The 16,735-nt window shown below is 32.2% G+C and overlaps 1 protein-coding gene and 1 pseudogene across 1 annotated transcript in view; one reads left to right on the forward strand and one right to left on the reverse strand.

The window, feature by feature from the left end:
* Positions 1-15,222, forward strand: part of TMF1 (TATA element modulatory factor 1) — a 33,001-nt gene extending 17,779 nt beyond the window's left edge. The window contains exons 9-17 of the mRNA XM_016119264.2: positions 1,246-1,338; positions 2,015-2,171; positions 8,797-8,989; positions 9,767-9,836; positions 10,054-10,146; positions 10,989-11,090; positions 11,369-11,521; positions 12,665-12,790; positions 13,696-15,222. Of these exons, the coding sequence (XP_015974750.1) occupies positions 1,246-1,338; positions 2,015-2,171; positions 8,797-8,989; positions 9,767-9,836; positions 10,054-10,146; positions 10,989-11,090; positions 11,369-11,521; positions 12,665-12,790; positions 13,696-13,839 (1,131 nt within the window). The 3' untranslated portion in view covers positions 13,840-15,222. The remainder of the gene's footprint in view (positions 1-1,245; positions 1,339-2,014; positions 2,172-8,796; positions 8,990-9,766; positions 9,837-10,053; positions 10,147-10,988; positions 11,091-11,368; positions 11,522-12,664; positions 12,791-13,695) is intronic.
* LOC118602082 lies at positions 13,387-13,504 on the reverse strand (annotated as a pseudogene).
* Positions 15,223-16,735: the final 1,513 nt, after the last annotated feature.

Below are 16,735 nucleotides of genomic sequence, written 5' to 3' on the forward strand. Positions count from 1 at the left end.
TTATATTTCCCTATAAGTCACCATTTTATTAGTGTTTGGTTTATTTTTTCAGTGTTTCTATTTGAAAATGTGAGAAAAAATATATTTTCTCTTCTTCTACTTATGTACCCCCCACCAGCATATATATATATATATATACATTTATATACATATTTACTTGTATCTTCCTCATCCTTACATAAAATAAAGTTTATTATTTATACTGTTTTATAGTTTACTTTATTTACTAAATAAAATATCTTGGTTATCATGCTGTAGTAGAACATAGAGCTTTTTAAGAAATTTCTTTTTACAGTTATAATGCTTCATTGTGTGAATCAATATACTATTGTTTATTCGGTCAGTTTTTATTGATGGATATTTGAGTTGTTTTCAATATTTTGATATTCTAAATCACACTGTTGTCTATACACCCCCTTATGTTTTTGCTACTCTATCACTGGGATATGGTATTGAAAAACACTTTTTCTGATGGTTATATAGTTATATTTTGTGTCTTGTGGATTTTTATGTCTTTTACATTTATTTTTTAAATAAATTTAATATTTTAAATTTAAAATACACTAAAACAATATTAAAGAAAAATTGGGAGAAAGAGTATGGGACTACCATTCATGAAACCATCACCTTTTACAAGTACTGTCAATTTTGTGTGTTACTTTCTTATCTTTATTGCCATGTACCTATTTTTTATACTTGATATTATATATTATATAGTTTTATCATTTAAGATTATATGTTTTTACATGTCTTACATTTATCATAACTTTTAATAGGTATATTCATGTAGCAACATTTGCAAAAATAGATTACTATGGGTGGATATTTAGAATAATGTGTTGTGTGTTTTTGCTAATCTAGCTGACAGTGTAGGGAACATCTTTGTATGTTAATAGTGATCTGCTTCCATGGAGTGAATTCTCAGGATGAGTGTTTATAGTTCATAGAGCTTTTATCACATTCTGCACTGGAAACATCTGTGGATGCATTTTCTCTCCTCATATTGTGTGGCAGTGACTGTGCCATCCACATACTTATATCCTTTTTTTGCCTAATAGAGTACATATTTAACATACTTCCAGTTTTGGAATTATTTGATAAAAGGGATGTGTGATAATCATATGTTAAAGCTCATTGGATCATATAGAATATTACATATGAACAATAAAAACACAAAATATGTACTTAGCAGGAAGTTATAGATAATGTTTGAAATTGTTTTTGATAGTGGTTCTCCTTATGCAGGTGCAGGACCTTAGGCTGGCACTGCAACGTGCAGAACAAGCAGCTGCCAGGAAAGAGGATTATTTACGCCATGAGATCAGTGAACTCCAGCAGGTATTGTCACAGTTTTCCTAAACACATATCCAAGATATATTTTCCTAGAAATAAGAAATGACTCAGTGGGGTAATGTTCATGGAATTGAGAGGATTATTACCCTATATATATATATCATTTGCTGTATTTTTGTGGCTTAGGTGAATAATATTAGAGTTGGAACCAAGTCTTAATTCTTTTTTATAGAAAATAATTTTATTATGATAGATTTATTGTGTAGTCAGTATTTTTTCATTTGTAAAAGGTGGTTTATTAATTATCAGCCTTTGATTTCTGTGGGGGCAGATAAACAGTGTTCAGTTTTTAGGTCACTATTAATTTTCACTCAGTGAACATGCATAGGGAAAGAGAGAAAAAATGCAACTCGGATTGATCTGTTTTTATAAATACTTAGAAATTTTTGGATGAGAAGGCAAACTATAGGGAGGTTTGGATGATGCTCTCTTTTTTTTTTTTTACCTTAAGGTGATTGAAGGCACTTTGTAAAGAAGCATTTATTTAGATACTCTTGTGCAACTTAACTATAACTAAAGGATTGAATAATTAGAAAATAATTTAATTTAAAAAGTAATTTTATTGTGGAGAAATAATTTTTTTCAGAAATTTTTCATAAAGTTTGTTTGCCAATGTTTTTATTGCTGCCAGTGTTAGTGACTTAAGAATTTCATGATTCAGAGACTCCAGGAAGCGGAGAATCGAAACCAGGAACTGAGTCAAAGTGTTTCATCAACAACAAGACCATTGCTTCGGCAGATAGAAAATTTGCAAGCAACTCTAGGGTCCCAGACGTCGTCGTGGGAGAAGTTAGAGAAGACTCTTTCTGATAGGCTTGGTAACTGCTTTAGTTCTTATAAGCTCAATGCTGAAGCCCTTATTCTAGCTTAGAATTAGGATAATAGTATGGTATTGAAAATCACTTTTTCTGATGGTTATATAGTTATATTTTGTGTCTTGTGGATTTTTATGTCTTTTACATTTATTTTTTAAAATCTTAATTGACTTTCAGATCATTTTTTTCCCCTAACCTAATGTGTCAGATACTATCTAAAATTATCCGTGTCATTTTTTTCATTTATTTTTACCAGACTTCTACACTCATTTTTTTCCTTGTTTATTGCTAAATCTGATCTTTTTCTAGCTTGTCTGCAATAGTGTAGGAGATGGAAATCAGATATGATTCTAATCAGTCTCAGACTCCCAAAAGCAGAGATAGGTCTAAGGAAAATCAGAATCAAATCTTGTATTCAGGAGAGAGAAAAAAATGGCATAGGTGATAGAGACTCTGTTCATCCCTCTAGTGATCAAATCAAAGTTGTGACAAACAAGAAGCAAACAGCAAGGAAAGTTACCTGGGAACTAGACAAACTTGCCCCACAACTGGGGAGAGAAATAAGAAATCACCCTGCAATGGGAGGAGGTAGGACAGGACCAAGAAGTGAAGCTATCCAGTCTCAAGTGGCTGAGTAGGACAGAGGCCATAGCAGCAGCAGCCAGTAGCTGTGGATGCCTCTTAAAGGGGCTCTGTCTGCAAGCAGACTCGTGGTGACAGACCTGCTTTCTCTCAGCACCAGCAGCAGGTCGGCTGCTTGGTGGGCAACAGGAACTTACAGGAGGACACTGAGTTGTCGACGTGAGGGCTGGAAGCGAGACTTGCTCTGTGCAGAAGTGCCAGCAGTATCCAAAGTTCCTTTGTTGAGCTCTCTCCACCTCCCAGTGTGCGGATACAGCGCCACCATAGCTGATAGGTCATCAAACTGGATAACAGAGGTTGCTCCGCCCAGAGGATTCCCTGAAACTCTACCTCTCAAACTCACGGTTCCTCCCAAGCCACATCCAAAGGTTTCCTTAGCTAGTCAAGTGCCCCTTGCCTAGACACTGGTAGCAAGTGACAGCAGTTTCTGGTGTGGCCTCTTGAGGCAACTATAAGCACAGAATCTGTGGATTCCTTGAAGCTCCGCCTCCCCCAACTCGCTGCCCACCTAAGCCACATCCAGGTATGTCCTTGGGGAATCAAGTGCTCCTTGCTGAACAGTGCCAGGACTCACACTGGTGGCAGCTGACCATGGTTTCTGGTGTGACCTTTTGACGCAACTATAAGCATAGCATCTGTGGATTTCCTGCTGAATCTTAACAGGTGGCCCTGAAGGGGCACAGGCTGGGGCTAAATTTGGGCCTGCCGTTGAACCTTTTTCAGGACTGTGCCACTGCACACCTATCACACAAAGCCACACTAATAAGACCAGGAGACTTAAGAGCTTTGCTTAGTACATAGAAATAGACACAGAAAGGCAGCCAAAATGGGAAGACAAAGAGATACCATATGAGAGAACAGAACAGAGTTCCAGAAATAATGAACTCAAGCAATCAACAGATGCAGAGTTCAAAACACTGATTATAAATATGCTCAATGAACTTATAGGAGCCGCAGATGAATTCAGTGAGAACTTCAACAAAGAGATAAAAAATATAAAAATGGAAATGGAAATTATAAAAGGAAACCAGTCAGAAAGGAAGAACACATCTGAGAAGTATGTTAAATGGAATAAACAAGAGTGAATAAAGAAGAGGATCAAATGACCTACAGAGAGGATGGGAAAGCCAAGGACACTCAATCAGAATGGCAAGAAGAAAGAAGCCAAGACTATAGTAATCATTTAAGGAGCCTGTGGGACACTATTAAATGTAAAAATATCCCTGTCATGGGGGTATCTGAAGGAAAATGAGGTGTCGAAGAGCTGTTTGAAGAAATAATGAAGGAAAGCTTTCCTAACCTGGTGAAGGAAATAGACATAAAACACCAGGAAGCTCAGAGGGTCCGCAACCAGGAACCCAAAGAGGCCCACACCAAGACACATCATAATTAAAATGCGAAAGGTTAAATACAAAGAGAGAATCTTAAAAGCAGCAAGAGAAAAGCAGTTACCTACAGGGAGCACCCATAAGGCTGGCAGCTGAGTTTTCAAAAGAAACTATGCAGCACAGAAGGACTTTGCACAAAATATTCAACGTGATGAAACCAGGGTCTACAAGCAAGAATATTTTATTCAGCAAAGTTATCATTTAGAGTCGAAGGACAACTAAAGAACTTCCTAGACAAAAATAAACTAAGGGAATTTATTAACACCAAGCAAGCATTACAGGAAATATAGGAGGGACTTCTTTAAGAAAGTAAAAACATGTACCAAAAACATGAGTAAAGAATCGTAATAACTACATAGTTATCAAGAAGTACCTCAAATGGAAAAGAATTAAGTGCTCCAACCAAAAGATAGGGTGGCTGACTGGATAAGAAAACAAAGCCCCCCTCCATCATGCCCCCACCCCACATACACATATGCTGCCTACAGGAGACTCATTTCAGATTAAAAGACACACACAGACTAAAAGGAAGGGGATGGAAAAAGAGATTGCCTTCATGGGCCTAGAGCATATTGTGCAGAATGAAACGGGTCAGATAGAGACAGACAAATATCACATGTTTTCATGTACATGTGGAATCTAAAGAACAAAACAACGTAAGAATGGATATAAACTCATAGATACAGAGAATATTTTTGAGGCTACTAGATGGGGTGTTGGGGGGAAGAAATATGTAAAGGGATTAAGGGGTATAAATTTTTAGTTGCGGAATAGATACGGAGATACAGAGTGTAGCATGGGGAAGATGGTTAGTGTAATAAGTAAGGGGGAAGAGGGATACTAGATTAGGGGTGATCACTTTGCGAGTTATGTGGATCCCTGATCACTATAGTATACAACTGAAACTGGCATATTATTGTATGCTAACTATAATTTAAAAAACTCATTGAATTGTATAGTGCAAAGACAAGGAACTAATTATCTATTTCAATAAAGCCAGCGGGGGGGGGGGGGGGAGGGATCTAGTATTCTGATCCTATGGAGTCTTAAGTTTTTATTTTGTTTCTGCTTCTTTACAGAAATACCCCCAACTTGCCCTTCTGTGCTGTTAATAAAAAGAAAAGTATTCTTTTAAGATGTTTATTCAAGCACAGATAGTGTATGTGTACATTAGATATCCCAGAAGCTAACAGGTTCATGAAAAATCCATGTGCCCATTCTGCGCCTAAAACTAACTGTAATTTAAGACAACTTTGCAGTGTAGTTATGAAAGCAGACTTGAATGAGTGTCAGGAGACCTGGACTCAAGGCTTTTCTGGTTTGTTTGTTTGTTTGTTTTGTTTTTAATAACCCAGCCAAACAGTTTGGAGGAAGTCACTTACCTTGTCTGATCTACTCACCACTGTAAATCATGAGGGGTGAAAGAGATTAGTGGCTTTCAAACAGTCTTCAGTAGATCCCTTAGATGTGTCTTAGGGCTAGCTGTCGTGGCGAGAGGGACAGTATAAATAAGAAGCAGGGCTCCTTCCAGGCTTCTTTAATGAAAGTAGTTCCTCCTTTGTCAATCCTTTTTTGATTTCCATGTAAGAGTTTGTATGGAAAAAGATGTATCTGCTTAAAAAAAAAAAAAACCACTGAACTAAATGAACCTTCATATATTGTTTAATTTTTATGTATAAATCTTAGGTCTGTCATTTATGACAACTTTTTGAGACCAATTTTTTTTATGAAATGTGAGACATCTGAAAATGACACCTTCCAAAATAAATAGCGATAAATGAGAGGTAGAAGTCATTTTTTCGGTGGTTTTTAACCTGGAGTCTGTATACTCTTGGCAATACGTGGTATTATACTGGAATATAGACAAAGCCACAGGAGAAACATACCATAATAGAACATTTTTATTGAGATAATTGTAGATTTACATGCAGTTATAAGAAATAATTCAGAGTGGTCCCTTACATACTTTCCCCAGTATCTCCAATTGTTAACATTTTGCAAAATTATAATATAATAAGTGTATTGACATTGATACAGTCTACTGATTTTATTCACTTTTCCCCAGTTTTACTGGTCCTCATTTGTGTGTTTGTATGCCTCTGTTTGTATATTATGTTCTACGCAATTTTACCACTTGTGTGGGTTCATGTATATTACTATAGTAAGATATTGAATAATTCCAACATCACAAAGATCCTTCACGTTGCCCTTTTAACCCACACTTATCATCTTTCTGAGCCTCCATCCCTGTTTCAAATCCCTGGCAACTGCTAACCTGTCCTCTATTTCTAAAACTTTGGAATTTCAAAATGCTATATAAATAGAATTGTATAAAACTTCTGGGACTGGTTTTTTAGCCCAGAGTAATTCCCTGGAGATTCATCTGAGTTATTGTGTGTGTCGGTGATTTAGTCTTTTTATTGCTGTGTGCTTTTTAATGGTATGTGTGTACCACATTTTGATTACCTGATGAAGAGCGTATGGACTGATATAGATTTTGTCTATACAGATAGGCTGCTATGGACATTTATGTAAAAATTTTCATTTCTCTGGATAAATGCCCAAGAGTGCAATTGCTAGGTAGTTGCATGTTTGTTTTAAAGAAAATGAAAAACCGTTTTCCAAAGTGGCTGTCCGTATGAGAGTAATCTATTTCCACCACATCCTTGCTAGCATTTGTGTTGTCTCTATTTTTCCTTTTAATCATTCAGACAAGTGTGTAGTGATATCTCATTATTATTGTAATGTGCATTAATTTAATGACTAATGATGTTGAACAGCATTTCATGTGCCTATTCTCTGTACATTTTCTTTGATGAAATGTCTATTCAGGTCTTTTCCCATTTTCTAATTGGATTATTTGCATTTTCATTGTTGAGTTTTGAGACTTCTTTATATATTTTGGATACTAGTCTTAGATAATACAGTTTGCATTTATTTTCTCCAAGTCTGTAGCTTGTCATTTCATCCTATTCACATAGAGCAAAAGTTTAAAATTATGAAGTTAATTTATTTTATCAGTTAAAAAAATTTGTTTTCAGTTATTTGAAATTCAATATTATGTTACTTTCAGATGTACAGCATAGTGGTTAGACATTTATATAACTTATGAGAGGATCCCTTGATAAGTCCTGTACCCATCTGGCACCATACATAGCTATTACAATATTATTGACTCTGCTCCCTATACAGTACTTTATATTTCCGTGACTATTTTGTAACTGTCAATTTGTACAACTTTATCTCTTCACCTTTTTCATTCAGCCCCCCAACTTTCCTCCTATCCGGCAGTCATCATTTTGTTTTCTGTATCTATGACTTTGTTTCTATTTTGTTTCTGCATTTATTTTGCTTTTTTAGATTCCACATATAAGTGAAACCATATGGTATTTGTCTTTCTCTGTTTTACATATTTCACTTAGTATAATATCCTCTAAATCCATCCATGTTGTCGCAAATGGTAAGATTTCATTCCGTTTTATGGTCGGGTAATATTCCATTATATATATTTACTACATCTTTATCCATTCATCTTTTGATTGGAGCTTTTAATCCATTTACATTCAAAGTAATTATTTATAGGTGTGTAGTTAATGCCATTTTATCGTTTTCTGATTGTTTCCGTAGTTCTCTGAACCTTACTTATTCTCTTGCTTTCCTGTATATTGCTGCCTTTCTGTGATTTAGGATTCCTTTTCTTTATTTCTTTTCTTGTATATTTTCGGTTTGTGGTTACATTGTGCTTCATATATAGCAGTCTATTTTAAGTTGATGGTTGCTTAATTTTCAACACATTCTAAAATCACTACCATTTTTATTCACCCCTCTGTGTTTATGTTTTTGTCATTATTTTTAACTTTGTGTGTGTGTTTGTGTATAACCTTTAATTTACTGTTGTAATTATGTATCATCTTTCTACTTTTGCCTTTTAACCTTTGTTAGTATTTGTTTATTCACTGCTTTTATTATGTGTTTACTTTGGTCAGTGAGAATTTTTTTTGCAATATTTTTATATATATATTCATATATTTTATTCTTTTTAAAGAAGTCCTTTTAACATTTCTTGTAATAATAAACTTCTTTAGCTTGTTTCTTGTCTGAGAATATCAATTTTTCTTTTTATGGCTCATGTTTTTGGTTTCAAATCTGAGTACTCTTTGTCTATCTTTAGATCCTGAAAATTCTCCTATTTGTTTTCATAAAAGTTTTATAGTTTTGTTTTATACTTACTTAACTTTATGACCCATTTTGAGTTAATATTCATAAATGGTATGAAGTTTATTTTGAAGGTTTTCTTTTGTCTTTTTTTTTTTTTTTGGCCTGTGGATGTCCAATTGTTCCAGCACTATTTGTTGATCCTCTGCACTTTTAATGCATAACTCCACTTTCAAATTAAAATATTTTGGGGAAAATGATGATGCAGGAACAAATTAAGATTGGTGGTTTAGTCTCTGTAGGCAGTCCTGTCTTAGGCAATAAGTAGTTATAGTATTAAGTGTGGCTACCTACATCATTAAAAGTTCCAAGTCAGAATTGACATAGTATCTTGGCCTCTTGGGTATATGTATACGTGATTTTCCTTTTTATTCTCTATTCAGGTGAATCCCAGACCCTACTGGCAGCAGCAGTTGAAAGGGAACGTGCGGCTACAGAAGAACTCCTTGCCAACAAAATTCAAATGTCTTCCATAGAGTCACAGAATTCTCTCTTAAGACAGGAAAACAGTAGATTTCAGGCCCAGGTAGAATCAGAGAAAAATAGGCTAAGAAAACTGGAAGATGAAAATAATAGGTGAGCATATTTCTTGAGTGTTTGGTAGCTTAGTGACATTTTAAAGCACTTAAAAACATGTTTTCTCTTTTTAGCCTTGTAGCACTGAGAAATGAAAATATATGCTTTTAGTGTTTTAAGTCAGTCATTAGTAATTGGATATTATAACAAGATAGTACTGAGATGCATTGAACCTTACATGTATTCTTGAGATTGTGTGGCATGTTCTGTATGTATTTTCATTTTCTAGAGAAAGGATTCATTGCTTTAATCAGAATTTTTAAAGGAGTCCATAACCACAAAATTGTTTGGAGACCACTCATTGGAATTATTTTCATATTACAGGGGTTTTAGCAGTGTTCCAGTCTTTCTAAATGTGCTGGTTCATTGGAAACACAACTATAAAATCCATCTATATGAAATTATATCAAGGCAGTGATTAGTGTGTTTTTACCCTCTGAGTTCTTCCTTGGAAATTTTACTTTAAAAAAAATAAGTAAAAGTGATTTATAAAGTAAAATATCTGAACTTTTGCAAACATTTTCACAGAACCCCTTACTTAACTAGCTTTTGCAAAATCTGCACATGTCTGAATGGTCATACATCGATATAAAATATATAAAAGTATTACATTGGCTTCTGAGTAAAACCCAAGTGGTCTGGAAAATACAATTGAAAAATCAAGCCAGTAATAAAAATGACTACTAAATATCTAACTGGAGTTAATAAAGTAGTGAGTTTTTAATAGCGTGTACTATCATATTTTTTGTTTCATTTCATTTTTCTCTGGCTTAATAGATACCAGGTTGAATTAGAAAACTTAAAAGATGAATATGTAAGAACACTTGAAGAGACAAAGAAAGAAAAGGTATGCTCAAATCTTAAGGCTTCCATTAGAGAATGGTTGGGAATAGTAGCAAAGTAATGAGATGACCAGATGAAACGGGCGAGGTTGCTGTTTTTGGAACTTGGTCTTTCTTAATAAAACAAATAAGACTATATACTTTATGCTCCTAGCTTTAAGGTAGACTAATGATGATGATTTAGTATCACAGAAGTTGTCTAACTATATCTCTCTCCATTAGACACTGTTGAATAGTCAGTTAGAAATGGAGAAAATGAAAGTTGAACAAGAAAGGAAGAAAGCAATTTTTACTCAAGAAGCAATAAAAGAAAAGGTATTGAATTTTGTCTTGTTGCTTTGTTTTTGATGTATCCAGATGGTAGCTATTGTGATTAATCATTGATTGTTTTATAATTTTATACTTTATAAATACCATTTCTTCTGTCTAAGATCAGAATGATGAATTTTAGTGGTGTAAGCAGTGTCTAGCTCAGAGTGGATCCAAGTAATTTGAGTTTATTCAGAGATCTGTAATTTCTAGGATTTAAATTACAGAACTTCCTTTTAAATTAATTTTGTAGTCTCTCACTGAAATTCATGCTTCTCATTTGGCCTGTAGACACTTTGGGAGTAAAACTGGTGGTTCACTTCTTTTCTGGTGAACAAAGGTAATTTTTAAAATTGAGTTTTCCTATATTTAAAAGATTATAGTATACTCGATAGCATAATATGTTAAAACTACCTATGCACATTGAAATTTCCTTTTGAATTTATTTGGCATTTTAAAAAATACACTGAAAATAAAATGGAAAAGCTGGAAACTTAATCGTTTGTAAAACTCATTAGTAATCTTATTCTAAAGAAATAGATAGTAATTAGTATTATATTGTATAAGAAGAAGCAGTTCGTGTAATAGTTTCAATAACATTTTATTCCATTAGAAATAAACCAAATTAGGTTGTCACAATATACACGGGTCCTCAGATGATTTGATCAAGTCTATCTATACTTTTAAATTACTAAATTTTGTGCCTTGGATAAGACTTCAGAAATTATATCTGTAACATTTTATGAGGATATTAGAATGAGTCTTTGCTGTCATTAATCCTAGAAAAGTTTCTGGCTTTTTTTATTTATCATTTTATTCTTTAATCTGAATTTTTTCTTACTCCTTAGGAACGGAAACCATTTTCTGTTTCTAGCACTCCCACAATGTCACGCTCAAGTTCAATAAGTGGAGTTGAGATGGCAGGGCTACAGACATCTTTTCTGTCTCAGGTGATGTTTTATTTCTTACATGTGCTTAGTTCTTAAAGTGAATAATGAAGAGACTATGCAGATAGCAGTTTTGCCTATCACCATGACTCTGCTATTTCATAGGCAGTTCATCTGAATTTGTGAAAGAGTACTGATTGAGGAAATATAGATGATTTCCTGCCTTTGAGAAAGTCATAGAAATATTAAAGCAAGAATTGACTGAATCATTTTGTTTTAACCATATAATGAAATGTAATCTATAATAACTGAATTACTCTTGCTTTCTTTAATTAACATAGGATGAGCCTCATGATCACTCTTTTGGACCAATGTCTATATCAGCAAATGGAAGCAATCTTTATGATGCTGTAAGGATGGGAGCAGGATCAAGCATTATTGAAAATCTCCAGTCTCAGCTAAAACTAAGGGAAGGAGAAATTACTCATTTACAGGTATCGGAAAAATTAAACATGCTATAGAAGTAGCTGAAATTTTGATGCCCAGTAAGTAGCACCTGAAGCAGATTGAGAAATAAAATGAAACAGTGGCATGTGAAGCCCAAAATGTATCACATATATTAATGATAAAAGCAGTTGGAGAAATTATCCAAAGATAAGAGGGAAGGGAACTTGCTCACCGATTGCCATAATTAAGGAGATTTACATAACTGTGGCACAGGAAATGCTGGGCTATTGTAGGTCTCCCCACATGTTGTAGCTTGTGCAGGTGGGATTTTCAGGCATCTAGGAGCAAAGAGCTCTTTGCAGATAACCTTTTTCAAACACTGAAAAAGGGAAGTTGTTGAGCTGAAAATACTCATTTTATTCTTCCCAGATTTACCACTTAGATGTTGCTCCAACTCCCCCTGTGAGGAATGAGTGAGTAAAGGTCATGAGAGAAATTAGAACTGTTAACATTGTGCACCTGAAAGGAAACCTCATGAGTCAGAAGGGAGCATCCTACCATTTTGCTTTTTAAAAACATCGTAGTGAGAAATGTTAAAATGTTTTACCTGTTCAGTGTTAAACTTGATACACTCAGAAGTAAAACTTTCCTCTTCTATTCACATTGTATGATTTTAGTGAGTTGAAAATATTACTCTATTAAATAAGATGTTCTTGAGTTGGAAAAAAATAGATCAGCATAATCTTAATACTTGTTATGTTATGTAGCCCTGTATGCTGTGCCTGTGGGCCCAAATTGAACTTCTTTGGTAGTGACAATAGAGTCTGTCAATATGATCTGTACAGCTGGAGTTACATTAAACTGTGTTTTTATTTCTCTGTGTTGTTGTAATTTAAAATAACTAAAATACATGCTATTTCCTTAGAGAAAAATATAGGGTTGCATATTTCAGATGATTGGATTTCCTTTAGTTCTTTATCTCTTTCATAGTAAACCCTATAAATGGTATTCCTCTGAGGAAAAGAAATCCTTTTTTGCTGCTATTCTACTTAACAAAAAGCTACCTTGTGGTTATATGTTGATATATTTATTTCTTAAAAAAAAAAACCGAAACACATCAGATACGTTTGTATTAGTGGGAGCATTAAACAAGATCCATTTTGATTTAAATTTCCGGTAATGTTTCTCAGCTAGAAATTGGCAATCTAGAAAAAACACGCTCAATAATGGCTGAAGAGCTAGTTAAATTAACAAATCAAAATGATGAACTTGAAGAGAAAGTAAAGGAGATACCCAAACTTCGAACTCAGCTAAGAGTAAGTATCCTTCACTGAAGGCTGAACCTAAGATGTTTTAATCCAGTTGCATTAAAACTTATATTTTTAGTTTATATAAAATGCATATATATGTTAATGATTTCTTTGAAATTTAGATTATTAGTATTTGAGTAAAGAACTTTAAAGGCGAATTATATTATACATTCAAAGTATTTTTCACAATCATGTTTAATCCCACATAGGAAAATAGCTAGATTTTGTTTGACCAAGGCTCATTTATAATGTTGCACTTTTGTATGATCTTAGTACTATTTTGTACATTGATATTGTATATACTTTAGATAGCACATTTAGTACTAATAGTCACTATTAAGCCATATGTAAAAAAATTTTTTCACCTTTTCCTATGGGATAAGTGCCAGGGAATACTTAAACCACAGTGAACCAGAGACTAAACTTTTATCAAATCTGCTTAAATTAATGGGAGAAAACACAGATTAAGCTATCTATTGGGAAATTATATACTTAGTGGAATGATACAGTAAGATCGATAGCCATTTGGCTTTTATTTAATAAATTTATTTATCTATCTATCTATCTATCTATCTATCTATTTATTTATTTAATTTTCTGAATGCTTATAGCACCTGGTAGTCTTAGGTGGTCTCCCATTCAAGTACTAACCAGGCCCAACCCTGCTTAGCTTCTGAGATCAGATGAAATTGGCTCGTTCAGGGTGGCATGACCATAGACTTTTTTTTTATTCCTTTATTTGCTATTTATCCCAACAGACTGAAACGTGAGTTTAATTTGTATACACATTGATTATATACTTTTATTGAGATTATAATGTGTTTTTTTGATGACTCATTTATGATAATATAAATATAATTAAGATGTTCTGTACAGTTATTTTACAAATTGTAAACAAACATGTTTTGTAGGATTTGGATCAAAGATACAACACTATTCTGCAGATGTATGGAGAAAAAGCAGAAGAGGCAGAAGAACTTCGATTAGATCTTGAAGATGTAAAAAATATGTATAAGACTCAAATAGATGAACTTTTAAGACAAAGGCTTAGTTAACATCTGAAAATTACATTCCCATCAAACCGAATGTAAACATTTAATAGCTAAATGCAGACTACTAATAAATTCTCTTATAAAATTTAAAGTGAATTTACTTTACAAAAATTGAAAAGTTTTATAGTATATAGTAGCAATATTTGCAGTTAAATTATTTTGTGTAATATTTGAACTTTATTTTTGAAACTGTCTTTAAAGATTTATTTTTAAAGCATTTTTTTTTTTTTTTTGGCTTTGAATAACACAGAGATTTATTACTTTACCCTTATATCAATATGGTTAGGGAAGGAGAATGATGTTTATATATTATATTACAGATAAATAACTAATTTTAGCTATAATTTATATATGTTTGTATGTATGGAGAACATTTAATGAGTGATTTTAACATTGAAACTTTGAAATCTTTCACACTTAAATCTTAATTTCTAATTACAACTCATGAAAACAGATAATAAGTGTTCATATAAAAAATGATTAAACCTCTGATTATTAAATTTCGAACTAAGAAATCATGCTGACACTGAGGTTTAAAGGGTGAATAATTTAAATTAAAAAATTTTCTTCTCTGAACATTTTTTTCACTCAGATTTTACAATTAAGCCTGTACAAATTTTACCTATCTGGAAAGAGCTGTAGCTATTCAAAGTTATCTAGGCATGATTGAATAATGGAAGAAACTTACTAATAATGATCTTGTGATGTATCAGTAACATTTAAGTGATTTACCCTATAAAATGAATCAAAGTAATAAAATTATTAACAACATTTTCTCTTTAAAAATTAATCATTCACATTTTGTAAAGCCTTATTTTTGACACATTAAAAATGAATGTTTGATATTACAGAAAATTCATGACGAAATAGATTATAGGAGTTAACTTTAAATTTGAAATCTGCAGTTCTGTGTAATTTATCATGTTTTTTCCTTGAACCTTTAAACACAAAAGTAGTGTAGAATAGCTTTAAAAAATAGCCGTGTCTTTTTCCAAATTATATTTTGTTTAAGTTAATCAGGCTATGTTTTAGACTTGTGAAATATTTTAATACATTTTATTATTAAAAGTCATTTAGCTGCCTTTACTTGCAAATAAAAACTTTCATTTGATTTTTAGTTAAACTTTAAACACTAGAACTTAGAAATATACCTATAAGTAAGCCATGTTGAAGAATTTGAATGCTTTTCAGGGCAATTCAAGTGACCTCATTTTTGTTCTTTGTATTCCAGATAGTTTTTCTGTCACTGGATCTCTTATGTGTAGCATTAATACATATTCTTTGAGTGTGAGCCAAATTCAGAAAATTACTTTTTATATTTTAGTGGTAAAAATCAGTGTAATAGCTTTATGTCACCATGACTTTTTAAAAAAAAAAATTAAAAAATGACAAGACTAATGGCAATAAGAAATGTACAGAATTAGAAAATATAGGAAACTCAAGTTGCAAAATTCTGTCAAGTGTTCGAAACTAGAAGTTTAGGCATTATTAAATTGTTCTTTAAAATATTCATTGGTAAGGAAAAAACTTAGTTGTGGAGAAAAGATTTAAATAAAACTCAAACCTTCCAATTTCATAATATTAAACATTCTCTTCTCTTAATCCTAATTAACATAAATAAAATCAATACAACTTAAAACTTTAAAGTGTTTCAATTTATTTAATTTAATGGCAAGCAGCTAATTTGGTCTTTGGCTGCATATTACCATATGTTGTTCTTTATCCAAAAACAAATAGCTGATATTCATAATGATCTTATTTTACTATAAAGTTAGATCTGTCAATACATTTATAAGTTGAGAAGTGTACTGAATAAATTTCTTAAAAAACTTCTCTGAGTAACAACATATAATAAATATTGGTTGCTAAGTTTTGCTTTATCATTAAAACTTCTCTGTCCATATTCTAATAAGGTAATATTTATCTTTTAATGGATAAGAGAATAGTTTGCAGTAGATGTTTCCATTCTTGAAGGAAAACAAAGATACTACAAGTCATAACAATTTCAAGAAAAAAGTAAAAGGTATGAACCCTATTCTATGTCTGGCCGTTTAAGCACAGATAATAGGCATCCTTCTCTTGGGAAGCTAAATTGAGACCACATTTCTTCCTTTTTCTTTGCCTCTCTTTTTGAGAACTTACTGTTTTACAGTTTAGCACATGAGAATGTATCAAATGTATCTATATTGTGATTTAAGAAATTCTAAATATCGATAATTTCTGACCTAGAGAAACATTAGTTTTTGTAATTAAGTAAATGAAAAGAATGTTCAAGAAAAATTTTTTCTCATGATCCCTCTATTGGCATTTGATTCATCGAAAGTTTTATTCAAATACTTATTAAAAGTATATGATATATAGTATTTAGAAAATAGCCACAAGAAAAAATTGAAAATTTATATAATATTGTATATATTTTATCTTGTTTTACAGCTTTTTGTTTAGTATGTATACATTTGTTCCAGTGTATTATAATTTTTTATTTTCACTAAAAAAATTTTCCCTATTCAGTTTTAAACTATATATTTTGTAAAGGGCTGAAAGTATGATTTAAACTACAAATCGATATTATAAATCTCTTAATTCTAAATGAAAGATAATGTAAATAGTAAGCATGGGTCTGATTTTAATAAAGATTTTAAAATAGTAATGTATTTCATTTTTAACATAATTTAAAGTGGTTAATACCAATGAATGGAGATAGTATTTTTTTGTGAGGATAATATAACTTGTAACTGTGGAATTCATATTTTAAGAAAATGAGGATAAGCTCAAATTTTTTGCATTTTAAGACTGGTATTAAGCTTTGTTTTTCTAATGATATATTTTCAGAAAACATAACTTTAAGATTTATTTATTGTAACTGGTAATTAAGGATGATTTGTGTCTTTTTAAAATC

Source organism: Rousettus aegyptiacus, unplaced genomic scaffold, assembly GCF_014176215.1.
Source record: "Rousettus aegyptiacus isolate mRouAeg1 unplaced genomic scaffold, mRouAeg1.p scaffold_m13_p_4, whole genome shotgun sequence".
Taxonomy (NCBI): Eukaryota; Metazoa; Chordata; class Mammalia; order Chiroptera; family Pteropodidae; genus Rousettus; species Rousettus aegyptiacus.